This window comes from Emys orbicularis, chromosome 3 (assembly GCF_028017835.1).
Source record: "Emys orbicularis isolate rEmyOrb1 chromosome 3, rEmyOrb1.hap1, whole genome shotgun sequence".
Classification (NCBI taxonomy): Eukaryota; Metazoa; Chordata; order Testudines; family Emydidae; genus Emys; species Emys orbicularis.
This window is the reverse complement of record NC_088685.1, coordinates 145,646,306-145,673,109: the sequence shown is the minus strand read 5'-3', so window position 1 is coordinate 145,673,109 and position 26,804 is coordinate 145,646,306. Positions and strand designations below refer to the sequence as shown.

The window sequence follows — 26,804 nt, the reverse complement described above, 5'->3', positions numbered from 1 at the left end:
TCACCGCCGTCGCCATAACCCGCTGCTAGCGACTGACAACAACCGGCCATGGCGGCGGCTACGCCCCTTTTAGCCAGCCCCGGCTAGGAGGGCCGTGGGGAAAGAGCGCACAGGCCCTTTCTGAATACAGGGAAGCGTAGCCGCCGCCCCTAGCGTGCAGTTATTGTTGACAAGCAGCTGCGAGAGGCCGGCACCGAAGCGACAATGGGAGGTGTGGTTGGCGCAGCGGCTGCGCATGGAGACTACATATCCCAACATGCAGCGAGGCACTGGTTGCGCAGCATGCCGGGTACCGTAGTCCGGATTGGTCGTTTTTTCGAGGGTTCAGGGAATCCGCTGCGGGCGCGTTGCATGTTGGGACATTTAGTTTTTTCGTTCCGCGTTGCATGTCGGGAGCTGCTGCAGCCCAAGGCGGGTCAGTGGCCGGTCTCGCTGTGGAGTGTTGCACGCCCGGAAATGAGATGCCCCGCCCTGTGGCAGGCTGGGACTTGTAGTAGGCGCGGGCTGCGTTGCTCTCTCTAGGAGCCACGTGCTGCACAAAGGGGGCGGTTGCCAACGGCTGGGTGGTGTCTGTCATGCAGTTCCCTGCTGGCAGTCCTCGCGCGTTGCTGCCGGAGCTTCCGGGTGAGCCACTGCTCCGAAGGGGCGATGTGATCCGCTGCAGCGCCTCCTCCGCCCTTAGCGGGTGCCCGCTGCAACCCACCCAGTCAGCGGGGAACTGCAAAATGTGGGTCATACGGTCTCGTGCCTACACCTGGGGCAGCACAAAAGGCAACAGGGACAGGACAGATGTTCCTGAACCAGAAGAGCCGGTCCCTGGCTTTGGTAACTCTCACACCCATATACAGACCCTTTATGTTGCGAATAAAGGACAAGTTGGAAATTATAGGAGAAAGTTTATTTTTAAGGGCACATCCCCAATGTTTTATTTATTTGTCACACACACTCGTATATAAGTAACACTTTATTACAGTGTACAATCCCTTTGCATGATTATTGGTGTATACAAGACAATATTTATTGATTAATTTGACGTGTAATGTAAAACAGGCACCAAATGAAGGACAAGTGGCCATGCTGTGCTGTGTGTGACATTCTAACATATTCCCTCTCAATCTGCTTTGGGACAATCTGGGACACAGTACAGTGGAAAATCTTGAAATGAAGAAGACTAGAAAATCTATTGGTTAGCAGGATGGTAAAATAGGCAGGGGTCAGTTTCTGCTGCAGGAATTACATTTTATGCAACCTCACCTTCTTAACTAAAGAGCTATAATTAATTCATAAAATAACATCAATGCAATATTAAAGTTATATATTTAAACATGGACATGTTAACGTTAAGACTCCCATAACATTAATTTGCCCACATTGCATATATTGTCTATTAAAGCATAAATTTAAACAATTTAACTAGTCATTAGGAATTCAGTACAGTCTTGATTATCTAAGTGTAAAAAGAGAAATTGGCTACATTTGGATAAGCAAGTGTTCAGATAACCAAAGAACTTTTCTGTGTTATTAGCAGGCTTTGAGAGATCCAATCTTGTTTCAGATGAAAAGAAGTGTGGATAATCAAGGTTCATCTGCATTACATGTGTGCAACACAGCTGTCAATATGTACCTTAATATTTGTATTTTCTGGGGGTTTTCTTTTAAAAATCTAGTAAATTTAATTTCGCATTAACCTATTTTTTGCAGTTAGTTTCCTGTTGTATTTTTTAAAGAAAAGTCCTTAACTTCCGTCACCCCACTGATGCCTATCAGTCGTCTCCCTTTGTCTCTTCTGGACACCTCCTTCCCAACTGGCACATTCTCTCTCTTGGGCCCATACACATTCTCTCTCCTGGGCCCATACATGTCCCCTTCTTGCTGAGCTGTTCCTCATATAAAAGGTCATAACAGCATGAAGAGAGGCTCCCTTTAGTTCTCTCTCCATACTAGGGTTCAAACAAGCTAAGGGGAAAGAGACTCAATAAGATCTGAGGTGCTCAGATACTATTATGGTAATGAAGATGGTATCAGAACAGAATGGCCAGAGATCCTGTAGTACTGCACTTTCCCCAGTGGAGACTTCATTAGTTCCTTCCTCCCAGTGATGAACATGGAACAGCATAACTTCCCCCCTCCCCCACACTATACAGTTCATTGTCAGGTAGGGAAGGAGTCAGTCAGTGGCTGCAGCACTACTGGATAACCTACCAGGACCATAAGTGCCGACTCCATAACTGCGCTGCTTAGCACCCACCGACAGCCAAGCTCTCCCGCCAGTGCCTCCCACCCTCTGGCAACCCCGCTGATCAACTCCTCCCCTTCCCTCCCAGCACCTCCCGCATGCTGCGGAACGACATGCAGGAGGCGCTAGGAGGAGTGGGGACAGGGAGTGCTTGGGGGAAGGGGTGGGAAGAGACAGGGCAGGGGTGGGGCCTTGAGGGAAGGGGTGGGGATGGGGGTGGAGAGGGGCAGGGTGGGGGCTTGGAGGAAGGGGTGGAGTAGGGGCAGGCCTGGGGTTGAGGGGGGCTGAGCACCCCTCGGGTAGAGAGGAAGTTGGTGCCCATGACCAGGACAGTTGAGTGAAGGCAAGAAAAATCAAGCTCCTGCAATAGTCTCTTTAGTCTCGCTCATTGCGAGTGAGTGGGATTCTTTTGGCATGCAATTAATTTTACAGTAGTGTTTAAAACCTGGTGAGGTGAAGGGTATTTTTAAGGACACATTCCATTTCCCACATTCAAACTGTTGCAGCTCCTGGCCTTCTCCTGTTTGGGCCTTGCAGTGAAAATAAGCAGTTCTCCCCATCCCCAAAGACATCATATAGCATGCAGGTCTTTGTTAGGATCTTTTAAGAACTTATCATGGCATCCTAATAAATGATTTTTGTAATTCTTTAAACAGCTTCCCTCCCCTCCAAATTATCAAAAAGACTAAACAGGTTTTACCAGCCTTAAACATGGGTTTTGAACACTGATCTAAAACATCTAGGGTCCAACTATCCTGCAAACAGGCTGCCAAACTGTGTTAGAAAACCATTCAGTGGGAGTCATGTTTACATCATATTTTATTATGGGATATCAATTCAGTCCCTTTCTCCCTTATTACTAAGGAAATGGATAAGTCTTCACCCACCCTTTTCACAATCTCCTCTATGCATCTCCTTCACGTGCTGCTTTGCACATTTCAGGTGATAAAACACATTTCTTGGCACCTTATCCATGTATCAGAGATGCTTTAACTAATGTACCCATCTTTAAATGCACCAAAGGCCCAAGCCACCTCCAAATGATGTCAATATCAATGCAATGCGACCTAGAGCAGGCCCTCAAGGTCCAGTTCTGCAAACGCTTACTAAAGAGCATAATGCTTACTACTGTGGGCACTCTCTTGGAATTCACAATACTAAGTACTACACTCAACAGTAAGTATTTGCAGGATCAGGCCTTAAGTTCCTTACAGTTTGAGAGTTATTTGGGGAAAATACAGGGATGTTTCAAAGCTACTGAAATGTAATAGACTTGAGATAATTTGAAATTAACCAAGTGGAAACATAATGAATAATTTGCTTAAAAAAATAGAGACAGCTGGAATCTTGCTAATTAAACTCTTTGTGACCCATAAAGCAATCAACATATAATACCTATAAATCATATCACATTACACTAAAATCATGTTTAGATTATTTAGATTAGCAGGCTGTATAGAATTGCTACTTTTTTTCTTAAAATCACATAATTAGAAATGTATAATAGCTAGTAGGTTATCTAGTCCATTCTCCTGCCATTGTAGGATTCCGCTCTAAAGTATATTCTCAAGTGCTTTGTCTATTCAAATTTTAATTGACTCAAATAATGGAGCTTCTAACACTTCTCTTGGAAGATACTTACACAATTTAATTCCTACATGTCAACTTTAAAGACAAAAAGTCAGTATGATATGTAGCACCTATGTGAGGACGGTGTGGGTAGGGGACTAACCAGGACCATTTTCAATTTTTTTGCCATTTCTTCCTGTTACTAACCCCCTAGGTCATCCACTCCCTCTTTTTAAAAAATGTTACTGTTTTGTGGAGTAACAAAAATCATGGTAATTTAAAAATGATTAAGACTTTCCACTAGTGCCACATTCCATTGGCTAGTGTCACCTACAGAATGTAGGTGAGCTTACAGGCCTGTTACACTGCTCTACAGCCAAAATGCTTCTGAAATAAATGTAGTCAAACTTTACTAATTCTGGGTCACTGAGAACGAAAATGATGCTTAAAATTGTTGATTGGCTCTAGTTTTCAAGATATGCTATTGGGTCAGTATATACGACCCTTGACTTGGGAATGGCGGAGGATAAGTGAGTTATAAAGGGAAGGGATCTCAATTTAAACCAGAAATGACTAAAATACATCTTTGACTGGATCTATGAATAAATCTATGACTGGGTTTGGACAGTACTTGCTTTTTAGGCAAAACAATGAATGATGCAATCTGAAGCTGGTATTGCGTCATACATGATATGAATTACATCATGTTATTCCTAGAAGTCATGGATGATGCAATCATAACAAAGCTTACATCACTCTGCTGAACAAATTGCCCTATATCAGCTCTAGAAATCATACAGTCTCGTGCTCTCTTATTTGTCAGTGTTTGATTTTGCAAAGGGACACATTTCTGTTTAGCCAAAGTGAGCAAAGATGCCTCGTACTTGTGTGAACAGTGCAGATAACTTCTGCTATGTTTGTGGTGAAGTGACTTTTGCATCACAAAAGCGCAGTATAACCACTATGGTTAAGAAAGCCTATCGCCTTTATTTTGGCTGCAAAATTGGAGATCAGGACAAGAGGTGGGCCCCACACATATGCTGCAACACTTGTGCAACAAATCTTTGCCAGTGGTTGAACAGGAAAAGGAAATCTATGCCTTTTGCAGTGCCAATGATTTGGAGAGAGCCAACAGATCATACCAGCAATTGTTACTTCTGCATGGTGCCTCCAGTTGGGAAAGGTGTGTCAAAGAAGAAAAAGTGGACTGTGCATTATCCAAACATTCCATCAGCTATACGCCCAGTACCCCACGGAGAAGGACTGCCGGTTACTGATGCACCAGAATCATTCTCACTTGAGTCGGAAGAGGATGAAACTTCTGGTCCTGAACCATCAATGTCACAGGACCCACATTTTCTCCCATCCTCCTCCTCTGAACCACACCTCATAACACAAGGTGAACTGAATGACCTTGTCAGGGATTTGGAACTACCCAAGAGTAAGGCAGAGCTGTTGGGCTCCAGACTACAGCAGTGGAATCTCCTGGCAGGTGATGTTAGGGTTTCCATGTTCCGTGACCGTCAAAAGGATCTTGTCCCATTCTTCTTCATGGAAGGTGATCTTGTAGCCTGCAACAACATCGATGGTGTGATGGCAGCCCTCAACATTGTTCACGATCCAGATGAGTGGAGACTGTTCATTGATTCATGGAAGACGAGTCTTAAAGCTGTTTTACTGCATAATGGCAATGTTTTGCCATCAAGTCCAGTTGGTCATGCAGTCCATATGAAGGAAACCTATGACAACATGAAACAACTTTTGAGGTGCATAAACTATGACCAACATCAGTGGCAGCTTTGTGGCGATTTGAAGGTTGTTGCTCTCTTGCTTGGTCTGCAGACTAGATACACAAAGTACTGCTGTTTTCTCTGCGAATGGGATAGTCGTGCAAGAGATTCCCACTACATCAAGAAAGATTGGCCACTCCGACAGTCATTGGAGCCTGGGAGGAAAAGTGTTCAGCATCCACCACTTGTTGAATCAAGGAAGATTTTGTTACCACCCTTACACATCAAGCTGGGTCTGATGAAGAACTTTGTCAAGGCCATTGACAAAACACAAGCAGCTTTCAAGTACCTCTGTGGAAAATTTCCAAGGTTAAGTGAAGCTAAGATAAAGGAAGGTGTCTTTATTGGTCCTCAGATTCGTGAACTTCTTCGAGATGATGCATTTGACCATGCACTGCGTGGCAAGGAAAAGACGGCATGGAAAGCCTTCCAGTTAGTGGCAATAAATTTTCTCGCAAACAACAAGGCAGACAACTACAGGTTGTTGGTGGAAAACCTCCTCAAGGCATACAAAAGCCTTGGTTGCAACATGTCACTAAAGATACATTTTTTGCACTCTCATCTAGATTTTTTTCCACCGAACTGCGGAGCAGTGAGCGACGAGCACGGCGAGCGATTTCACCAGGACATTGCAACAATGGAGAAACGCTATCAGGGCAAATGGAGCCCATCAATGCTTGCAGACTATTGCTGGACAGTGACAAGAGATGCTCCATTGAATGAATACAAGAGACAAGCCAAGAAGCGCCGAATAGACACTGAATAGGACTAAACTATGTACAGAATAGTTTGTTGCCTTTTGTTTCATAATAAATGTTATTTATATAACCCTTTTGCTGATTTTTAAAGTGTTACATAAACAGGACAGGTGAAATATTATCATGTAAAGCAACCATAAACACATGAAAAGACCTAGGTTTACAATTTATGATTAAAACTCTACTATCTACACAATATACATAGACATAAAATGTAAAAACTTAAATATCTTAGAAACAGTAGCCAATCAGTTGTTTTAATTGTCATATTTGAATTCAGCACATCAAAATACATAATAGCACATTTTATCTCTGAAGCAGACGACTTCTCAAAAATTGTAGACCAGTGTTATTAGATGTCAACATTAGAAAAGTTTTCCTTATACTCCATTCGCAATTACCTTACAAAATTATTGTTCCATCATCCCTTTAAATATTAGATAGTTGTCATACTTGCCTTTTATTATCATTTAGCCTAGCAACCATATTTATTTATATTAATCTTCCCTATTGAGGTAGTCCCGCTATCATTTTTATTACTGTTTTCTAAATTTTCTCCAATTTGTTAGATATTGTGATCTAGAGGATAGGGCACAGATCTGCCAATCAGTATTCCTGAGTTCTGTTCCCAGCTTTGCCACTGGACTTTCTATGGTCTTAGGCAAGTCCCTTAATCAATATGTGTCTCAGTTTCCCCAATACAAATCTACTTTTGTAAAGTGCTCTGATCTTCAAATGAAAAGCACTATTGAAGTTCAAGTGTTGTTATTTATATACTATGATGTATTACCTTCCCACAACATCCCCAAACATAAGTTCAGCATATGGATTTATTTATCCCTATTGTTTATTTTACAATAAAAGAATGTTTAAGTAAAATGACAGTTCCAAGCTAAAATCACTTCTGTCCACAAATGTTTCATCTATTGTTACAAGCAACACCTAAGATTGCTATTACAAAAATAAGAGAAACTTTTTTTTCAGTTTGCTTACTTTGTGCACAGCCAAATAGCCACTTTTACTGTTTCCCTTGTAAAGTCGATATATTGCATGGGTCCTTCATAAAGGATAGAGGAGTACATATGATTTTAAATATGAAAATATGACTGTAAAACTACAAAAACTGACAGGAAAGATCAGGATAATTCTAACCCCTGAAACTGTGTTTAAGTTATTTTGTGAAAAGGGACTATATTTCAAGTTAATTATGTTTATATGTATGTATGCCTTGTCTAATGGTAAGGGGCATCTTTTAGTACATTTGTAAAGTTTTTGATGACAGAATAATGAAGTTTGAATAGCTGTTTTGGTGGGGCTGATTCTTTGTGTTTAATTAATGAGAGTATATTATTAGTCATTCTTTCACTGGAGCTATTATTTTACCTAATTTGTGCTATTTTTATTGTGAATTAGTTTTGTTTACACAATTGTAAAATCTTTTTCTTTTCTTTTCTTAAGTGTCTTGCTAGTTATGTGAGTTATGCACATTTTATTTAATGGCCTGTTTTGCATGGCTTTATTTGCTCTCTGTTTCATTTTACATGAGAATCTTTTTAATAAAGGCCGGACCTTGTTATTCTACTGTGTTAGCTCTGTCGTCTTAACTAAGTAAGTAAAAGAGAAGAAAAGCAGTTATAAAAATATTTTTTTGTAGTGACACCAAAAATACATCATGGTTTAGGCTTACATCCTGCAGCTGGATTCATGCAGCTGGACCTCGCACTTGCATGCAGCTTGTTTACTTCAGTGGGATTCAGCACAAGCATAAGGGGCAGCCCAGGCACATCAGATTGGGACATCACAGTCTTATCTTGCAAATGTGAATTGATGAAGTTAAATATATCCAGATCATTTAAAGTCTTGCCACTTCAACCTACATAATATTTCTAAGATTTGGATTCTTCTTTCTGTCCTGCTTGAGAAGGTTGTTGTTCAGACCCTCATAATCTCACACCTCAACCTGACACCAACCACTGACACCCTTTAACTAAATTTGAAACACTGCCATTAGGATCATCTTACTGGCTCATCACACTGACCACATCATCCCCCTCTTTGCATTCCTCCATGGGCTTCCCTTCTCCACCACATCCAACATAAGCTCCTTGTCTTGGTCTTTAAGGTCATTTAGGTCCATCCGATATATAATACAGGGACAATGCATATCTAACACACAGTTTTGACTCTAGCGTTTGTTCTGTCAATGATCACAGTCTTGATGGCCCAACTGCTTGCTTCCCCTTCAAGCATTCCATGCTTTTTCCCATTCTGAGTCTAGCTGCATAGTTGAAACTCATCAAAATTCATAAAGCCAACACATGATCTGCTTTTAAACCATCCTTAAAACCTACCTCTGCCATGATGGGTATAAATCATTCCTGGATGGCATTGGTTAGGCAAGGGGCAAACTGACACTTCTACTTTCCTGCTAAATCTATTCATTTTATTATTACCACATCCTTCAAACCACTCCCATCCTGTATATCCGTTTCATCCAGCTGTTGCATCCTGTCTGACATGAAGATTATGAGCTCTCTGGAGAACAGAATATCTTATTTATTACACCTCTACCTCGATATAACGCTGTCCTCGGGAGCCAAAAAATCTTACCGCATTATAGGTGAAACTGCGTTATATCGAACTTGCTTTGATCCACCGGAGTGCGCAGTCCCATCGTCCCCCCCGGAGCACTGCTTTACCGCGTTATATCCGAATTAGTGTTATATCGGGCCGCGTTATATCGGGGTAGAGGTGTATATGTCTGTACAATAGCTAGTACTAATCCTTAATTTGGGTTCCTAGCTGATTCTGTAATATAAATATTAAAGAAATCACACACAAAAGAAATTTTAAACATTAAGATTGCAAAGTCAAGTCCTCAGAAGTTAGAAAATAACAGAATCAAGCTACAGAGTAGCAGCCGTGTTAGTCTGTATCCGCAAAAAGAACAGGAGTACTTGTGGCACCTTAGAGACTAACAAATTTATTTGAGCATAAGCTTTCGTGGTTATGCAAGGCACTGCATTTAGCCGTATGGAGAGGAAATCCATCAACTTCATGAAAAAACTCGTACAGATACAGACGACATCATCTTCCTTTCCAAATGCAAACAGATGGACATCATACCAAAAGGACTAAAGGTAAAAAATCCATTACAATCTACATATCACACAGACTATGCTGAGAGACTGTGTCACACACTCTCAAAGAAACTGCGAAACCACCTGATCAGCATCCTATATAGCAAACAGGGAAAGATTAAGAATGAGCTCTCAAAACTGGATACTGTCATAAAAAACCAACCTTCCACACAAACTTCCTCATGGATAGACTTTACAAAAACTAGACAAGCCATTTACAACACAAACTTTGCCTCTCTACAAAGGAAAAAAGACACTAAACTATCTAAACTGCTACATGCCACAAGGAGCAACTACAGTAGTTCCCTTAACCCACCCAACAATATTGTTAATCTTTCCAGCTATACTCTTAGCCCAGCAGAAGAGTCTGTCCTATCTCTGGGCCTCTCCTTTTGTCCCTCCAGGCCCACGAACATGATACAGTTCTGCGGTGACCTAGAATCCTACTTTCGACGTCTCCGACACAAAGAATATTTCCAACATACCTCTGAACAGCATACTAACCCACAGAATCCTCCCTACCAGCACAACAACAAAAAAAGGATTCTGCGTGGACTCCTCCGGACGGTCGAAACAACAGACTGGACTTCTACATAGAGTGCTTCCGTCAACGTGCAAAGACTGAAATTGTGGAAAAGCAACATCACTTGCCCCATAACCTCAGCCGTGCAGAACACAATGCCATCTACAGCCTCAGAAACAACTCTGACATTATAATCAAAAAGGCTGACAAAGGAGGTGCTGTCGTCATCATGAATAAATTGGAATATGACCAAAAGGCTGCTAGACAGCTCCCTAACACCACATTCTACAGGCCATTATCCTCTGATCCCACTGAGGATTACCTAAAGAAACTACACCATCTGCTAAAAAAACTCCCTGACAAAGCACAGGAACAAATCTGTACAGACACATGCCTAGAACCCCGACCAGGGACATTCTATTTGCTACCCAAGATCCATAAACCTGGAAATCCTGGACGCCCCATCATCTCATGCATTGGCACCCTAACATCAGGCTTGTCTGGCTATGTGGACTCTCTCCTCAGGCCCTACGTTACCACCACTCCCAGCTATCTTCGAGACACCACTGACTTCCTGAGGAAACTACAATCCATTGGTGATCTTCCAGAAAACACCATCCTGGCCACTATGGATGTAGAAGCCCTCTACACCAATATTCCACACAAAGATGGACTACAAGCTATCAGGAACAGTATCCCCGATAATGTCACAGCTAACCTGGTGGCTGAACTTTGTGACTTTGTCCTCACCCACAACTATTTCACATTTGGGGACAATATATACCTTCAAGTCAGCGGCACTGCTATGGGTACCCGCATGGCCCCACAGTATGCCAACATTTTCATGGCTGACTTAGAAAAACACTTCCTTAGCTCTCGTCCCCTAACGCCCCTACTCTACTTACGCTACATTGATGACATCTTCATCATCTGGACCCATGGAAAAGAAGCCCTTGAGGAATTCCACCATGATTTCAATAATTTCCATCCCACCATCAACCTCAGCCTAGATCAATCCACACAAGCGGTCCATTTCCTGGACACTACTGTGCTAATAAGCGATGGTCACATAAATACCACCCTATACCGGAAACCTACTGACCGCTATACTTACCTACATGCCTCCAGCTTCCATCCAGGACACACCACACGATCCATTGTCTACAGCCAAGCTCTAAGATACAACCGCATTTGCTCCAATCCCTCAGACAGAGACAAGCACCTACAAGATCTCTATCAAGCATTCTTAAAACTACAATACCCACCTGCTGAAGTGAAAAAACAGATTGACAGAGCCAGACGAGTACCCAGAAGTCACCTCCTACAAGACGGGCCCAACAAAGAAAATAACAGAACACCACTAGCTGTCACCTTCAGCCCCCAACTAAAACCTCTCCAGCGCATCATCAAAGATCTACAACCTATCCTGAAAGATGATCCCTCACTCTCACAGGTCTTGGGAGACAGACCTGTCCTTGCTTACAGACAACCCCCCAACCTGAAGCAAATACTCACCAGCAACCACACATCACTGAACAAAAACACTGACCCAGGAACCTATCCTTGTAACAAAGCCCGATGCCAACTCTGCCCACATATCTATTCAAGTGACATCATCATAGGACCTAATCACATCAGCCATGCCATCAGGGGCTCGTTCACCTGCACATTTACCAATGTGATATATGCCATCATGTGCCAGCAATGCCCCTCTGCCATGTACATTGGCCAAACCGGACAGTCTCTACGCAAAAGAATTAATGGACACAAATCTGACATCAGGAACCATAATATTCAAAAACCTGTAGGAGAACACTTTAACCTGTCTGGTCATTCAATGACAGACCTGCGGGTGGCAATTTTGCAACAAAAGAGCTTCAAAAATAGACTCCAATGAGAAACTGCTGAGCTTGAATTGATATGCAAATTAGATACGATCAATTTAGGCTTAAATAGAGACTGGGAATGGCTGAGCCATTACAAACATTGAATCTATCTCCCCATGTAAGTACTCTCACACTTCTTATCAAACTGTCTGTACTGGGCTATCTTGATTATCACTTCAAAAGTTTTTTTTCCTCTTACTTAATTGGCCTCTCAGAGTTGGTAAGACAACTCCCACCTTTTCATGCTCTCTGTATGTGTATATATATCTCCTCAATTTATGTTCCATTCTATGGAGTGGGCTGTAGCCCACGAAAGCTTAAGCTCAAATAAATTTGTTAGTCTCTAAAGAATCAAGCTAGTATGTGCAACCTTACTTTGGCCCCCATTTGCATGTCTTGAATTACATAATCACATATTTTTCCTACTATACCCCTGCTTCATTCAGTGTACATTTTGTTTTATCATTTTTAATATGTGACCCATGTCTTATTTACTGACCACCATTCAAATCCTGCTTTGAATGATCAGGAATTATAAATTTCCTCATGGCTTTTCTATGGCACTCATTGCTATAGTATGCAAGTGATTCATATAGATGAATTAGTTTATTTTCACAACATCCCTGTGAGGTGAGGGGTTATTATTGTTCCCATTTTACAAACTGAGGTCAAAATTGTCCACTAATTTTGGGAGGGTGATGCAGTATACAAACCCCGCACTGGGCCCAAAGAAGTTAAAAGGCAATACTGTGCCCAGGTAGCATTGCCTCTATAGGCCTGCTCCAGCTGTAGGAGGAAATTAAAAGGAATTCAGAAGGCTTGGTAAGGGCAGGTGAACAGGCTCCAGGAAAGAAGACTCCTTCTTTAAGGAAACCAGGTAGATGGTGGAACCTGAATGGGGACCCACAGTGTGGGTAAGGCCCTTGGCAGGGCCTTCCACAACCACCCCCCACTTCAAGCAGCAACCGATCTTGCAGGGCGCTGCTCATTTGGGACTTTGTGAAGCTACTGACTGTTTGGACTACAGAAGCCGTGCCCCAGACTGAAGAGGCAAATAGGTAGTGAGTAGGGGTGGCAGATTTTGGCTCTGTATAGGGAGAAACCTGCCAGTTGTACTTTCCACTGGGCCGGGAACTGGGGGAAGAGGTCCTGGGTCCCTCTATTCTGCCCCACTTAACTGCAAATGCCCCATATGCAGTGGGGGTCCCAAACACTCCTGGGTTGAAGGCAGGGATCGGGCACCACTATGCCCCCTCAACAACAAGATAAGGGGTTGGAGACCAGGTGCATTAACCACTAGGCTACCTGGCCCTCTGAGCCACACATCACAGGAGGCCCAACTTAAGAAGTTGATTTGTTTTTTCAGAATACTGAGACTTTTATAGTACTACATGTGTTCAAAGCACAGCTCCCTTTGATGTCAGTTGCTGTGGTGATAGTCTGTAGATCTGACTCCAGTGTCTCATGTTGGGCACACAGAAAATGAGTCCAAGAAGTACACTGGTAAGAATCCCATCAACTGGGGGATTGGGTGGAATCCTGGCTAATAGGCAGCAGGGTTTGTTTTTTTTCCAAGTAGCTCTAAATGGAGGGGGGCGGGGGTGTTACTTAATAATAACTCTAACAAAATAATTTTGGCTGCAATACCACAATGAGAGCCTCACAAGTCAAGCCCTATTGGCTGCAGTGGGGTTTTATTCAGAACTCATAGCAAGATTGGGGGGGGGGGCAGATATTATCTGCATTTTTGCTAATTAATAAATTCCACTCATTTTATTTCACAAGCAAAACTAAACAATACAGAGCACAGATCTTAAAATTAGCAAAACAGTATTCAATTAAATAGATTGAAGTAACAGCAAGAGAATTACTCAAGTGTTTGTACCTAAAGTGCACTATCACCATCAACTTTGAATTGGTAACATGGAGTTCTATATGCCTTGACTATTACAGATTTCTGTCAGTTTTACTCAAAAATATTGAAGTATGTTTGATTCCTAATTATCAACCCTGTGAACTCATTATGGGCTCTGACAGCAAAGCTGAGTTCTTTCCGTCTCAGCTGTCACCACCCATAATAAAGGTTCTAGGCAAGACAGTTGAGAACCACAACCACCTGTGCAACTTTTAGCCTTAGGTGACTCTCTTCAGTTGACATTGAGGGTGACATTTGCCTGCAATTGCAATGCCTTTTATTAATGATGATGCACCAAACCAAGGAAGGGAAACCAACTGTTAAAGCTGTGGGGTAAGTTTGTGCAACAGGAAGTCAGACAAGACATCATTTTACCTGCCCACTGGAGTTGAGTGAAATGCACTAATAGGGACTCCACACTTTTACTATATGTATGCTATAACTCAGGCTCCCTCCTCGGTTATATTACCAGCTAACCTTACTGCAGGTGCGTCTACACTACATGCTGCGGCCTGCGGGACTAACTCCATTGCTAAGCCGCGCCTCTTCCCTATGCCGCTCCATCGTCCCCTTGACTCCAGAGCAGCGGTGCAGGGTCATGCCTGCAGACCCGCGCGCCGCCTGGCCCGAAGCTACGCGGCCGGCGGCTCCAGCAAGCAGATCTCAATGGGCGGGGCTATAGCCACTGACGGTCACGTGTCTGATGATGCTCGGGGACCTCAAGCCCGGACTTTTTCCATTGCCCTGCCTGATGGGGGCGGGGCTTCTCTTCGCGCAGGCGCATTTGGGTGGTCGCCCCAGCGCCACTTCCTTCACTTACGGCAAAACAATTTACGATATCCCCCCAAGCGTGCTGTTGTTAGTGGCTGACGCTGTCGAGAGGCTCCTGTAGCCTCGCAACGATTCTTCCCTCCCACTCCCTCCCCCCGCGGTGAGACTCGCCGCCGCGCCCCCTCCGTTGAGCTGCTGTCCCGAGAGGTGAGCGGCCCCACGGCCGGGAAGCGCGGGCAGTGCTGGATCCCTCGCTGCCTGGCCCGGCCCCGCCCCGCTGGGCGGGTGTGAGGCTGGAGGGGGCAGAGCGGGCGGGGCTGCGATGGAGAGGGGCTAGTCCGGTCCGGGTCAGCGCCTGGTATCGCGTGCCCGCTCCCCGGCGCGGGAAGCCTCAGCTGTGGCCCGGCGGGGCGCGGACACCGGCACTCGGCCGCACAGGGAGCCCCTCGCTACCCCCAATCGCTGCAGGAGCCGCCGTAGCCCGGAACGTGCTAGCGGGTTCCTGCGGTACCAGCTGCGCCGTGCCGGTGGGGGGTGGAGGGAACCGAGCAGGAACGTGGGGTTGTCCCAGGCTGGCATGTAGCCTCTTGCTGGGGGGGGCACTTCGTAAGACAGGAGCGATTTTTTTTTTCTTGTCTTCTGAGCTGTAATGTTGGCCCCGGACTGCTGGTATCGGAGGTGGCCGTGACAGGGAGTGGGTTGGGGTTCGCTCAGTGGGATTTATTTCTCCTGAAATGGGAACTCTCCTGTATGCCGAAGCGATGCTCCTTCGCCTGTTTTAAGAATGATTAAAAACGAGAAGCCGTCGTAAGCCAGCTCTCATCGCCTGCTTCTCTCCTCTCGTCTCCAGCTTTGCTGGAGGAGCTCTTGGACATCTCTGAATATACATCTCCTGTAGTCTAGCACCTTAGTGGAGGGAGTGGGATTGTTTGGGTCCTCTAGGAGATATTGTAATACAAATACATAATAGATATCCCTTCTCTGAAATGTTCATTAACTGCTGGAGTTAAATGAGTGTTAATTGTTGAAACACTCTTTTCTCCACTCACTGGATTTGCTTTCTTTCACTTGACTCTTGAGGACGTCAGTTTCACTAGTTCTTTATTTACTATAGAGCAGCAGTTCTCAGACTGTATGGTGGGCTTCCCAAGGGAGGTGAGGGAATGTGTCAAGGCAGGCGAGAGCTGTGTGGGTTTTTTTTTTTTTTTTTTTTTTTTTTTTTTAAGAGTTCTGGCTATCAGCCTTGGCTGGCTGGGATTTGTGCACACTCAGTAGGCGGAGATAAAAGGGACAGCTGGAGCCCCATCACCTGAGCTTTGGCTCTCCTCCCCGCCATCCCTCACCTGGGCTCGGGCATTCAGCTGCATGGTGGCAGTAGCAGCATAGAAGTAAGAGTGACAATGGGGTGCTAAGTCTGTTGTGAAAAGTGATTTCACGTTGCCACCCTTACTTTTGTGCTGCTGCGGGCACAGTGCTGCCTTCAGAGCTGGTGGCCCGGCCAGCAGCTGCTGCTCTCCACTCTGCCTTCAGAGCTAGGTGGCGGTATATGTACTTGGCGGGGGATGGCGTAAATGACTACAGACACAAAGAAGGGGGGCCCAATCAAAGAAGTTTGAGAATGACTGCTATAGAGTCATATAGGGTAGAAAAGACAAAACAAGCAGAATACAGATTTTTTTAAACAAATGTCTCAGGCCTTTAAATGTTATAGAGATTTGAAAAAAAGGAACAAGCCTTGTTTAAAAAAAACTGCGCTGGTCTCCTTTAACACTAACTTGTGCAGTCAGTTCTAGATGTCTCTGGACCACATATGCACATTTGCTAATTCTGACTGAACTAACCTTGTCTGAAAGTTCTCTTTTAAGTTACTTTGCCTGAGTTTATTTCACATGTTCTTTTGAAAAACTTCAGATTTTTTATACAAGAAAAATATGGTTCACAGAGCTGAGGGGGAGGGAAAAGACCCAAACCTAACTGGTGGTAACTCTTTGCATGATGGTAACCAGAATTGTCAACCCATATTTTAAGTGTCAACTAACTTATTTTTTTATTGATTTTAATGTTCTGACAAATTGTTTTATTTTGTTTTGTTTGTTACTTCCCAAGATTGTAGCACATTTGGTTACTTCCAAGTTTCAAATCATGGATACAGAACAGATCATGGAGGGGCAGGCACAGGTATAGTAAGAAACTTTTTACATTGATTTTTCTATTAGCAAATACATAAAGTGCATTTTGGTTTTGCTGACTAGCACGTTGTTTTACAGGTTCCAGAAAATCCTCATGCTGAATATGGCCTTACAGAAAATGTAGAGGTAACTAAGATTTAATTGTTCTCAAATGCAATTGAAGTAGTATTTATGATTTGGGGAAAATATGGGTTTAATTTAGCTAAAATGATTGCAGAAATCAGACCCAAAATACAAGGAACTGAGTACTTTTGAAAGCAGTGGGAGATGAAGGGTGTTTAGCATGACTCAGTAAGTGCTAGTACCGTGCACAATTGACTTTTTAATAGTATATCAATATTGTTGGTTGGGGTGCTAGCATTCTGTTTCTAGTCCAGCAGAAACAGAATGTTGTTAGGCAGGCGCCTGCTTTGTTCACTGCTTGCAGGAAGAGCAGCCCTTTGGAGCTAGCTGGTGGGGGCTTGGAACCAGGGTGGGCTGGCAGTCCCCCTATCAGCTCCCCCAAGTTCCCTGTGCGGCAGCCGCCCACCAGGCTGTCAATTGCTGGGCAGTTCAGGTGTCCGTCCCTCCCCCGCACTGCCGTGTACTGCTCCTGCCCTCTGCCTTGGAGCTGCTTCTGGGAGCCTCCTGCTTGCTGTGTGAGGGCGGGGAGAGGAAAGAGGGGTACTGATGTCAGAGTGTTGCCCTCCCCCTACTCCTGTGCCCCGCTCCTGTACCCCATCTCCACAGAGCAGGGGGGACTCAGGACAGAGGGAGCTTGCTGGCAGCAGCTGCTGTCTCAACTTGCTGATCTGCTTAAAAAGGCAGAGTGTGGTCAGCATACTTAAAGGGGCAATACGCCTCTGTCTCTCTCTGTTTCACACACACATGCACCACCCGGCACTTTGGAAAGTGGAGGGAGTTGTGCACTCCATTGGGATAGCGTGGGTTCATCATCACGTTCAGTTTCCATAGGAAATGTTTGCAGCCACTGCCATGCATCTATTGTGTCTCCTCCCTCCATTTGTGCTGCCTTGTAGAGTGTGAGGCTACATTAACAACAATGTGTTAACCCTTGAGGGCTCAGCCGAGTGCTAGTTCATCATTTAGCAACAAGGCATTCCCTGAGAAATATCCCACCCTCTTCTACCCTCTGACTTCACCACCTCAGCCAAGCTTCACAATCATCATTGCTGAGTACAGTATTAAATTGTTTGTTTAAAACTTATACTGTGTGTATATATTTATTTATTTCCCTTGGACCTAACCCCCCCCCCCCCCCCCCCTTTACATTAATTCTTATGGGGAAATTGGATTTGCTTAACATCGTTTTGCTTAAAGTCACATTTTTCAGGAACATAACTACAACGTTAAGTGAGGAGTTACTGTACAAGGGACTTAGATGTGTCGATAATAAAACAAAATTGAAGACTATTAACAGAGCTTGAGATAAAGATTCAAAATAAAAAGATTTGGAAATGTAAGGGTACAGGTAAAAGTGAACCATAAAATGCAATCTATAGCCTATACTTAGACAAGAAAGTAATTTGTCATTAATACGATATTTCTCACCCAGTGAGTAGACCTTGAACCGCTTGTCCAGCCCAAAGAGCTTTTCATGAGACACTCCTGCTGGCAGAATGTCACCTCTGCAAAGGATAACATCTTGTTCCCTTTCCCCTTCTCTTACACAGTTATGGACTGTTATCTCTTAGCCTAGGGAGTCATCTAAACAGAGATTTCTCTTGGGTTTTGTTTGTCTTTGTAAACACTCAAGCCTGCATTTGGTCAAGACAGTGAACACAGGGCTGCCTCCACAGATGTTGATTGCCAGCTCCTAGACTCCCTGGTCTCAAGTGACAAGTTTCACTTCCAACAGTTCTGGAACAAAATATACTATATGTTATATATAGACTGATTCTTGCCTGCATATTTATACCTGCTTCTTGAAATTTCCATTACATGCGTCTGACAAAGTGGGTATTCATCCACGAAAGCTTATGGTCCAATACATCTGTTAGTCTTTAAGGTGCCACAGGACTTTGTTGCCTTTTACAGATCCAGACTAACACGGCTACCCCTCTGATATGTTATATAACTCTCATACAAACATCTCACAATAACCATGACAATCAGCTTGATTTTAGCTTTCAGTAAGACTACACATGATCCCCTTTGGTGAAATATTGAGAAGGTGGTCAGACACGGGAGTGATGACTACCTGGGGATGTTGGCATCACACCTTCCTGGCAACTTTTTATTTATTTATTTATTTTTTGAGGAGTTGATGGTATATTTGGAAGGGAGGGGAAGCTTTCCATGTTTTCAGGCCTTGGAAATATGCCAAAATAGTCAACTTTTTTTCTTCCCCCTCTCTTAATTATTTAAGAGTGCAGTTTTGACACAAACTATTTCTTTTGTTGAAAAAAGGTTAGGCTTGGGGAATGACTACTCTTATTGTTATGCATATGTTTGCTAGTTATCAAAAGACAGGTGCCTTCAATTAAGTCCCTCTAACTTTCTTCTAGTCTAGGCTAATGAATAATAGCGTTTAGACACTTCTTGCTGTTCAAAAGTCCTGTCTTGCCATTCTCCATCTTGGTCATACTTTCTTGTACTCTTTTCAATCTCCACTGTAGCTATTTTAATGTGATACGACCCAAATTGGTCACTAATCATTGTGCATTTTGTGTATATAATGTTTTTTCTAGGGCTGTCAAGCGATTAAAAAAATTAATCGTGATTAATCGTACTGTTAAACAATAATAGAATAGCATTTATTTAAATTTTTTTTGATGTTTACTACATTTTCAAATATATTGGTTTCAGTTATAACACAGAATACAAAGTGGTGTACAGTGCTCACTTTATATTTATTTTTGATTTCAAATATTTGCACTGTAAAAAACAAAAGAAATAGTATTTCAATTCACCTAATACAAGTATTGTAGTGCAATCTCTTTATCATGAAAGTTGAACTTACAGATGTAGAATTATGTACCAAAAACCCCTGCATTCAAAAACAAAACAATGTAAAACTTTAGAGCCTACAAGTCCACTCAGTCCTACTTTTTATTCAGCCAATCGCTACAAGAAACAAGTTTGTTTACATTTATGGGAGATAATGCTGCCCACTTTTTAATTAAAATGTCACCTGAAAGTGAGAGCAGGAGTTTGCATGGCATTGTTATAGCCGGCGTGTCACGATATTTACATGGCAGATGCGTTAAAGATTCATATGTCTCTTGATGCTTCAACCACCATTCCAGAGGACATGCGTCCATGCTCATGATGGGTTCTGCTCGATAACAACGCAAAGCAGTGCGGACCGACGCATGTTCATTTTCATCATCTGAGTAAGATGCCATCAGCAGAAGGTTGATTTGATTTTTTTTTGGTGGTTCAGGATCTGTAGTTTCTGCATCGGAGTGTTGGTCTTTTAAGACTTGTGAAAGCATGCTCCACACCTCATCCCTCTCAGATTTTAGAAGGCTCTTCAGATTCTTAAATCATGGATTGAGTTCTGTAGCTATCTTTAGAAATTTCACATTGGTATCTTCTTTGTGTTTTGTTAAATCTGCAGTGAACGTGTTCTTAAAATGAACATGTGCTGGGTCATCATCTGAGACTACCATAACATGAAATATATGGCAGAATGCGGGTAAAACAGCAGAAGACATACAATTCTCCCCCAAGGAGTTCAGTCAATAATTTAATTAACGCATTTATTTTTAACGAGTGTCATCAGCATGGAAGCATGTCCTCTGGAACGGTGGCCGAAGCATGAAGAGGCATATGAATCTTTAGCACATCTGGCACGTAAATATCTTGCGGCTCCAGTTACAACAGTGCCATGCAAATGCCTGCTCTCACTTTCAGGTAACATTCTAATTAAGGCGTGGGCAGCATTATCTTCCGTAAATGTAAACAAACTTGTTTCTTGTAGCGATTGGCTGAATAAAAAGTAGGACTGAATGGACTTGTAGGCTCTAAAGTTTTACATTGTTTCGTTTTTGAGTTATGTAACCAAAAAAAACCCCTACAATTGTAAGTTGCACTTTCATGATAAAGAGATTGCACTACAGTACTTGTATGAGGCGAATTGAAATACTATTTCTTTTGTTTTTTACAGTGTATATATTTGTAATAAATAAATATAAAGTGAGCACTGCACACTTTGTATTCTGTGTTGTAATGGAAATTGATGTATTTGAAAATGTAGAAAAACATCAACAATATTTAATAAAGTTCAATTGGTATTTTATTGTTTAACAGTGCGATTAATCGTGATGAATTTTTTTATTAATTGCATGAGTTAACTGCGATTGACAGCCCTAGTTTTTTCTTACTTTTATGATGCCAGGGTGTGTTCTGTGAGGGGGTTGGTTTGGTTTTTTTTGTTTGGTTGGTTTGGTTTATTTTGTATTTACAGCTACCATGGGCAGACCTCTTCAAGGAATCATCATGGCTAGTTCAATGATCTTACCCCAAATGTTCTTTGCACGTTTATAATAAATTATAGACTAACTTTCTGTAGTGCTGAATTTTTTTTTTTTTAAATCAGTGTGGCAAAATTGACAATTTTGGAGGAAGTTATGTACATTCTATTGTGTGTGTGTAACAATCCATTTGACAATAGTATAAGACAATTCATTTAATATTTTCTGACCAAGAGGTTACAATATCCATTAATATAGTGGAGCCAAAAAAGTGGAGAAAATATATCTATTTTGTGTGTAAGCATTTCAGCCTATTAAAAAGATTAATAACTTACTGTATTGGAGCCTGATTTCACCCAGGGATTTGCATGAGTGGATCAAGTACTATGTACCATGGTCTGTTCCAAGTACCATTGCTGGCAGGGGAACTCTTGGTAAATGCAAGTGGCCTATCCTGCAAATCCTTCTTGCAGGATTTGGTCCTACTTTTTGAAGCCTGATACTACAAATGCTTACAAGAGTAACTTAATGAGGACTGCTTACATAAATAAAATCATTCTAATCTATATCAGTTGGCAGGGAAGAGCCATGAATATAAAAGAGCTGATGAAAATGGTAGTGTAGGGGCTGCCTCCAGTTTCAAGAAACTTACTGTAGCTTACATGGCAGCATGCTGTTAGAATCTAACATAAGGCTTTCTATATTTAACTTAAGAAAACTGACTTGAGATTCTCAACCAAATTAAAAATATGGAGGATATTTAAAAATATTAAATTTGAGGATAATTTCACTCATCTTCTAATACCCTTATCTGATTGCTCTTGCTGAATTTCTGCTTTTAAGTAGACTCTTTATGTACTAATATCAATACTTCTATTCACATGATGCCTTGAATTCATCAGAGGATAGTAGAAAATGAGAAGATTAACGCAGAGAAAACATCAAAGCAGAAGGTGGATCTTCAGTCGTTACCTACACGTGCCTACTTGGATCAGACAGTTGTGCCTATCTTACTACAGGGGCTTGCTGTACTTGCAAAGGAGAGGTAAAGAACTTAATGTAGCATTTGTCTCAAAATAAAGGAAACTCAGGTGTGCCCAGGGCCTTTCCAATTAGGGGCTTGCAAAACCACTTTGTCTCCATCAAAAGCTCATGTACGGAACGTGGGGTGGATGTAATAGCATGTCTATTCTCTTGAGAAGCCAAGATGTGTTCTGTAACTAGCTGCATGCGATGTGAGCTGTATAAGAGAATATCAGTAATCTTATTGTCACAAGGACATGTAGTGTTAGTGCAAGATTTTCACAGGATAAAAAGAATGCAGTCTGAATAAATAAGTTCTTTAAGTATATCTGTTGTGTGGCTCCTCGTGGCGAAAGCCTGGACAGACATTTCACCAGCGTTCTTAACCTGGCTCAGGGTTCTTGAATGAGCCCTGCTCCCTCAGTAAGTAGGTACTCCTCATGCTGTCTCTTACTTTGTTGAACAAGGTAGTTCCAGTACATCCAGCTGGCAATAGCATATAAATCCTTCCTCAGCACTGAGGCCAAATTTTGGCGTTCACACACTGAGAGATTGTGCTGTAGCAGCATACTAATGATACTGTTCCCTTTGTTTAAAGACTTCTTGCCAAGAGACCTCATATATACATTGAACAACATGGGAAGGATGTTCCTCAGTAGTAACACCCAATTGTCCTTCCTCTCCAGTTGATTCCTCTCATGTAGGTATAACTGGAACCACTTGAGTGTCATACTGCACATGCTAATAATATCCCTTTGTTGCCGAAGGAACAACCTTTGGTCAATCTTATCAAAAACTGCGAAGGACCACAAAGGACCAAGTTAAAATCATGAGAACCTTCATACCTCTCCCAGCAGTGTCTTAACCCCAAAAGAACATTTGAGTTTAAACTACAACCCATCCACATCAATAACTACAAATTTAGTTGCTATATAGAGACAGTATTCTGCTGGTAACTGTGTACAGATCTTCTATTGACTTCTTTGGGGGTTCTGCTTTGGATGGAGAGTACTATGTAGTCCTAAATTGATATATCCCAGACCACAGTTAAAACTTTTGATACTTCCTTGGAATGAGTGTGATAACCTAATATGTGGGGCGAGACAAATTGGATTACCAGGATTTATGCACTACACTTTTCTAAGGCTGAAGAAAAACAAATCTACTTACCTAGCAAGGCTGTGGTGAGGCTTAATTGTAAAGCAGTTTTCATGTTAGTGTTTTTTCTTCCAATAATTTCAACTGTTATCACTAGTGTTGGTTAGAAAAAAATATTTGGCAGAAGCAACAAATATCTTTGAGGCAGACTGTTCTAATGGAGGCACTAAACAGTTGCTATTTGAAGTAAATCAAATAACAAGACAAGAACATATCGGACAAGGGAGCTGGCTACTTTAAAGCTTTATCTTACCTGGCAGGAGTTGGTGAAATAGGCAAATGCATTGGAAATTACATTAAATAAATTCAGTGTGTAAACTTGGGTAATTCACTTGACTCTTTAAGATGGATGTGGGTTGGAGGGGGAGAGGCGCCAGCCTTTCTAAACTGACTTTTCAGTTTGTCTAGTCAGTGTTACTTCCCTTGTCTCTTCCCCTTAGATCTACTCTTCCTTCCCTCTTTCCTATGCAGTCTCCCTCCCTTCCAGAACCTGTGCACAGCATCTTCCCCTGGTAACTGCTTAATATGATTGTGGACACGTTTTAGGCGTTGTCTGATGTCTGTCTTACCGATTTAACTCTGAACCAAAAGCCACTAAAAAAATAAAATGAGAAATGTTGATTACCATAGAATCTGTATACATGCATCTTAATTATAGTTATGAAGAATGTTTTCTTCTCAAGCTATGACTACACTGAGACAGGTGTGTGACTCTCCTGTTCATGTACACGTATTTGCACTTGCTCTCATCAAGCTAGTACAAGTAGAAATAGCAGTGTAGCTACAGTAGCATGGGTGGCAGCAGCAGAGGCAAGGCTGAGCTGTGCTAAGTATACACCCTCCTGAAGCTGGTGTGCATTTACTTGGCACAGCTTAGCCATGCCTCTGCTGCTGAAACTGTGGCTACACTGCTATTTATATTCTCACTAGCTTGGTGAGAACTAATATGAGTGTGCACATGAGCAGAAGAATCACACCACTAGATCATATTGTAGATGTAGCCTAATAATGAAGGTTGTGTAGTGGCTAATCGAGGGCCAGGAAGTGTTGCAATGGGGAGCTTAATAAATTGAGGAAATTCCTGGTTGGGGAGTTCTCTAGTTGCTGCTGAAGCATGACACTTTGTGTTTGTTGTCATACTACAAAGCTGAAAATTTCTAATTTGTCCTGTGCTTTTACAAGTAAGTCTCTGTTTTCAGTGAAGATGAAGAGCTTGCCAGCTCACTTAAATGTATGTGACAAATAGTAATTACTCTTGATTTTTTTTTATCTCTACAGACCGCCAAATCCCATTGAATTCCTAGCAGCGTATCTTTTAAAAAACAAGTCACAGTTTGAGGACCGAAATTAATTCCATGGGAAGAGGAGGACAGTTTGGCTGCTAAACTTACATGCTAATTTGCCGTGTTTCATTCTTTGCTGTAAAAAAATCATACAGAACCACCAATGTCTTTCATAACTGCACAATTTCCCTTATCTTTTCTTGAGTTATTTAATAAAGTACATTTTTATTCTCACTAATCTTAAACTACGTATTAAGTGTCCTTCAGAATAAAGTATTGAAAGTTCACAGCTAGATGAAAGCTTGAATAATTCCAGTTGAATATTTCACCTCAGTACATGAAACAAATGTAATGATCTTACTGGTAAGAAATTACTAAAATCAGACTTGGTTTTATGTAGCTCCTTTCCTGTTAAAGATATCCTAAACTCTTAAAGCCATAAATTCGGTGCTAGTAGTGTAGAATTCAATATTTGCTGCTCCAGCAATGGTAGAAGCCAAGCAGTCATCAAAAGCATGTGAATATCCTTGGACACTAGAACTTTATTTAGTGAGATGGAATGTTTATTAAGAAAGACACCTCACTTCAGAGTCACCATAGGTGAACATGTCATCTGAACGACAACATCCAATACTGCTGATACATTCATGCTACAGCAGTGTGTGATAGAGCATTATTTATTGGTAACTTCCTTAGTAATACATTTTATGGAATAATAACGGAATGGTCCATTTTTTGTATCTACAAATGTTCTTACCATGATCTTGTCCTGCCATTAGTAAAGTTGAATGGAAAAAAAGCATGAAGCATTGTTTGCCATATACCTAACAGCTTTCTTCTAATTCTGGAACATCAGTAGCATTAGCGATTTAAAAGGGACACAGCTTGAATGATGTGAAATTGACTTATTTAAAATAAAATTCCAGTGTCTAATAATAGAGCATCTTTTAAACGGTATACCCCTCAAATTTTATAAATAAAATAACTATATAGATTTTTCTGTTTCCTTGCTGATGTTCAACACTCAATACTTTTTTTTATTAATTTTCATTTACAGTAATCTTATGTTTTACTGGTAACTGCAATAGGTAAGTAACTTCCAAAATTTTCTTAATACAAGCAGTAGTAGTCAATCTTCTGCAGCCAAATGATCTCTTGAGTACGGTCTCGTGTTTCGCAACATGCATCATCATTATACTCTGTATCCATGCTCCCTGTTTCTGCTGTGGGTTTTACCTCTGTGCACCTGAAGAGGAAAGATCAAACCTGTCATCCAGGCTAGAGGGCTTCCCATCCAGTTCTAACTTCTGTTTGATGGCAGCAGTGTCAGGCTGTTTCTAGATCTTTCCTTTGGTGTATAGGAAATTCTTTATAAATATTCTAAATGATCTGCAAATTTGTTCCTTTCCTTGTCCATAGGTAGGAATCATTCTGTGTTTCTCTTTAAGCAGTAGCTGCACCTCCCTTAGAGACAAAAATCTATGATCCTTATGTGCATTTGCTCCACAGCCTTTGGTGCTGCTCCAGTTTGCATCCTCAGCCACTGGCCCCTACCATGGGCATGGTAGGAGTGGTTCCCTGGAGTCTGGCACTTGAACTCAGTGAAATAGTGCCAATCATGGAGAGGAGCTGTCTCCATTCCAGCCTCCCAACCTGATGCCACAGAAGCTAACAGCTTCCAGTGGCACTTCTGTGTGGTTCCAAGCTCTACCTCAGCAGAGGATGCATTGGGTCTGCAGGTTCTAGCCCCAGGAAAGTCCCGTCCCCTCTGAAATAGGGCTGCACCTCTGTAAACCTCAGAGTGATACCACAGGACCTTGTGACATCTAAGTGGGCATATCTGCTGTTCTCTGGTCACCACAAGCCAGCTTCAGGAACCACCAACACTCTCATCAGCTGGAGGTAGGTGCTTTTTCCTAAATGATATGGTGTCCCTCTTTAGACTGTTCTAATAACATGCCCATCCCTCCTCGAGCAATGCCCCCACTTAAAATTTTTGCAAGTTTTACAAGTTTTAGCAACTTTAATAGTTGCTATTTAACATCTTCCCTAGTTACTGATGGCATAACAAGTATTTCATTATAACTGTAATATATGAATACATCATCCTGCTTCTTACCAAATACAGAAGACATTTATTGAATA

At 42.1% G+C, this 26,804-nt stretch overlaps 1 protein-coding gene across 2 annotated transcripts; it reads left to right on the top strand.

Annotated features, from left to right (window-relative positions):
• Nucleotides 1-14,609: 14,609 nt before the first annotated feature.
• Nucleotides 14,610-24,904, top strand: DPY30 (dpy-30 histone methyltransferase complex regulatory subunit). 2 transcript variants are annotated; one of them, XM_065401289.1, is made up of 5 exons: nucleotides 14,610-14,795; nucleotides 16,695-16,766; nucleotides 16,856-16,903; nucleotides 22,098-22,240; nucleotides 24,655-24,904. In XM_065401289.1, the coding sequence occupies exons 2-5, from the start codon at nucleotides 16,731-16,733 to the stop codon at nucleotides 24,725-24,727; spliced, it is 300 nt and encodes a 99-aa protein (XP_065257361.1). In that variant the 5' UTR covers nucleotides 14,610-14,795; nucleotides 16,695-16,730; the 3' UTR covers nucleotides 24,728-24,904. The 2 variants fall into 2 exon arrangements, with proteins under 2 accessions (XP_065257361.1, XP_065257362.1); XM_065401290.1 differs by lacking the exon at nucleotides 14,610-14,795 and adding an exon at nucleotides 14,989-15,095.
• The last annotated feature ends 1,900 nt before the right edge of the window (nucleotides 24,905-26,804 follow it).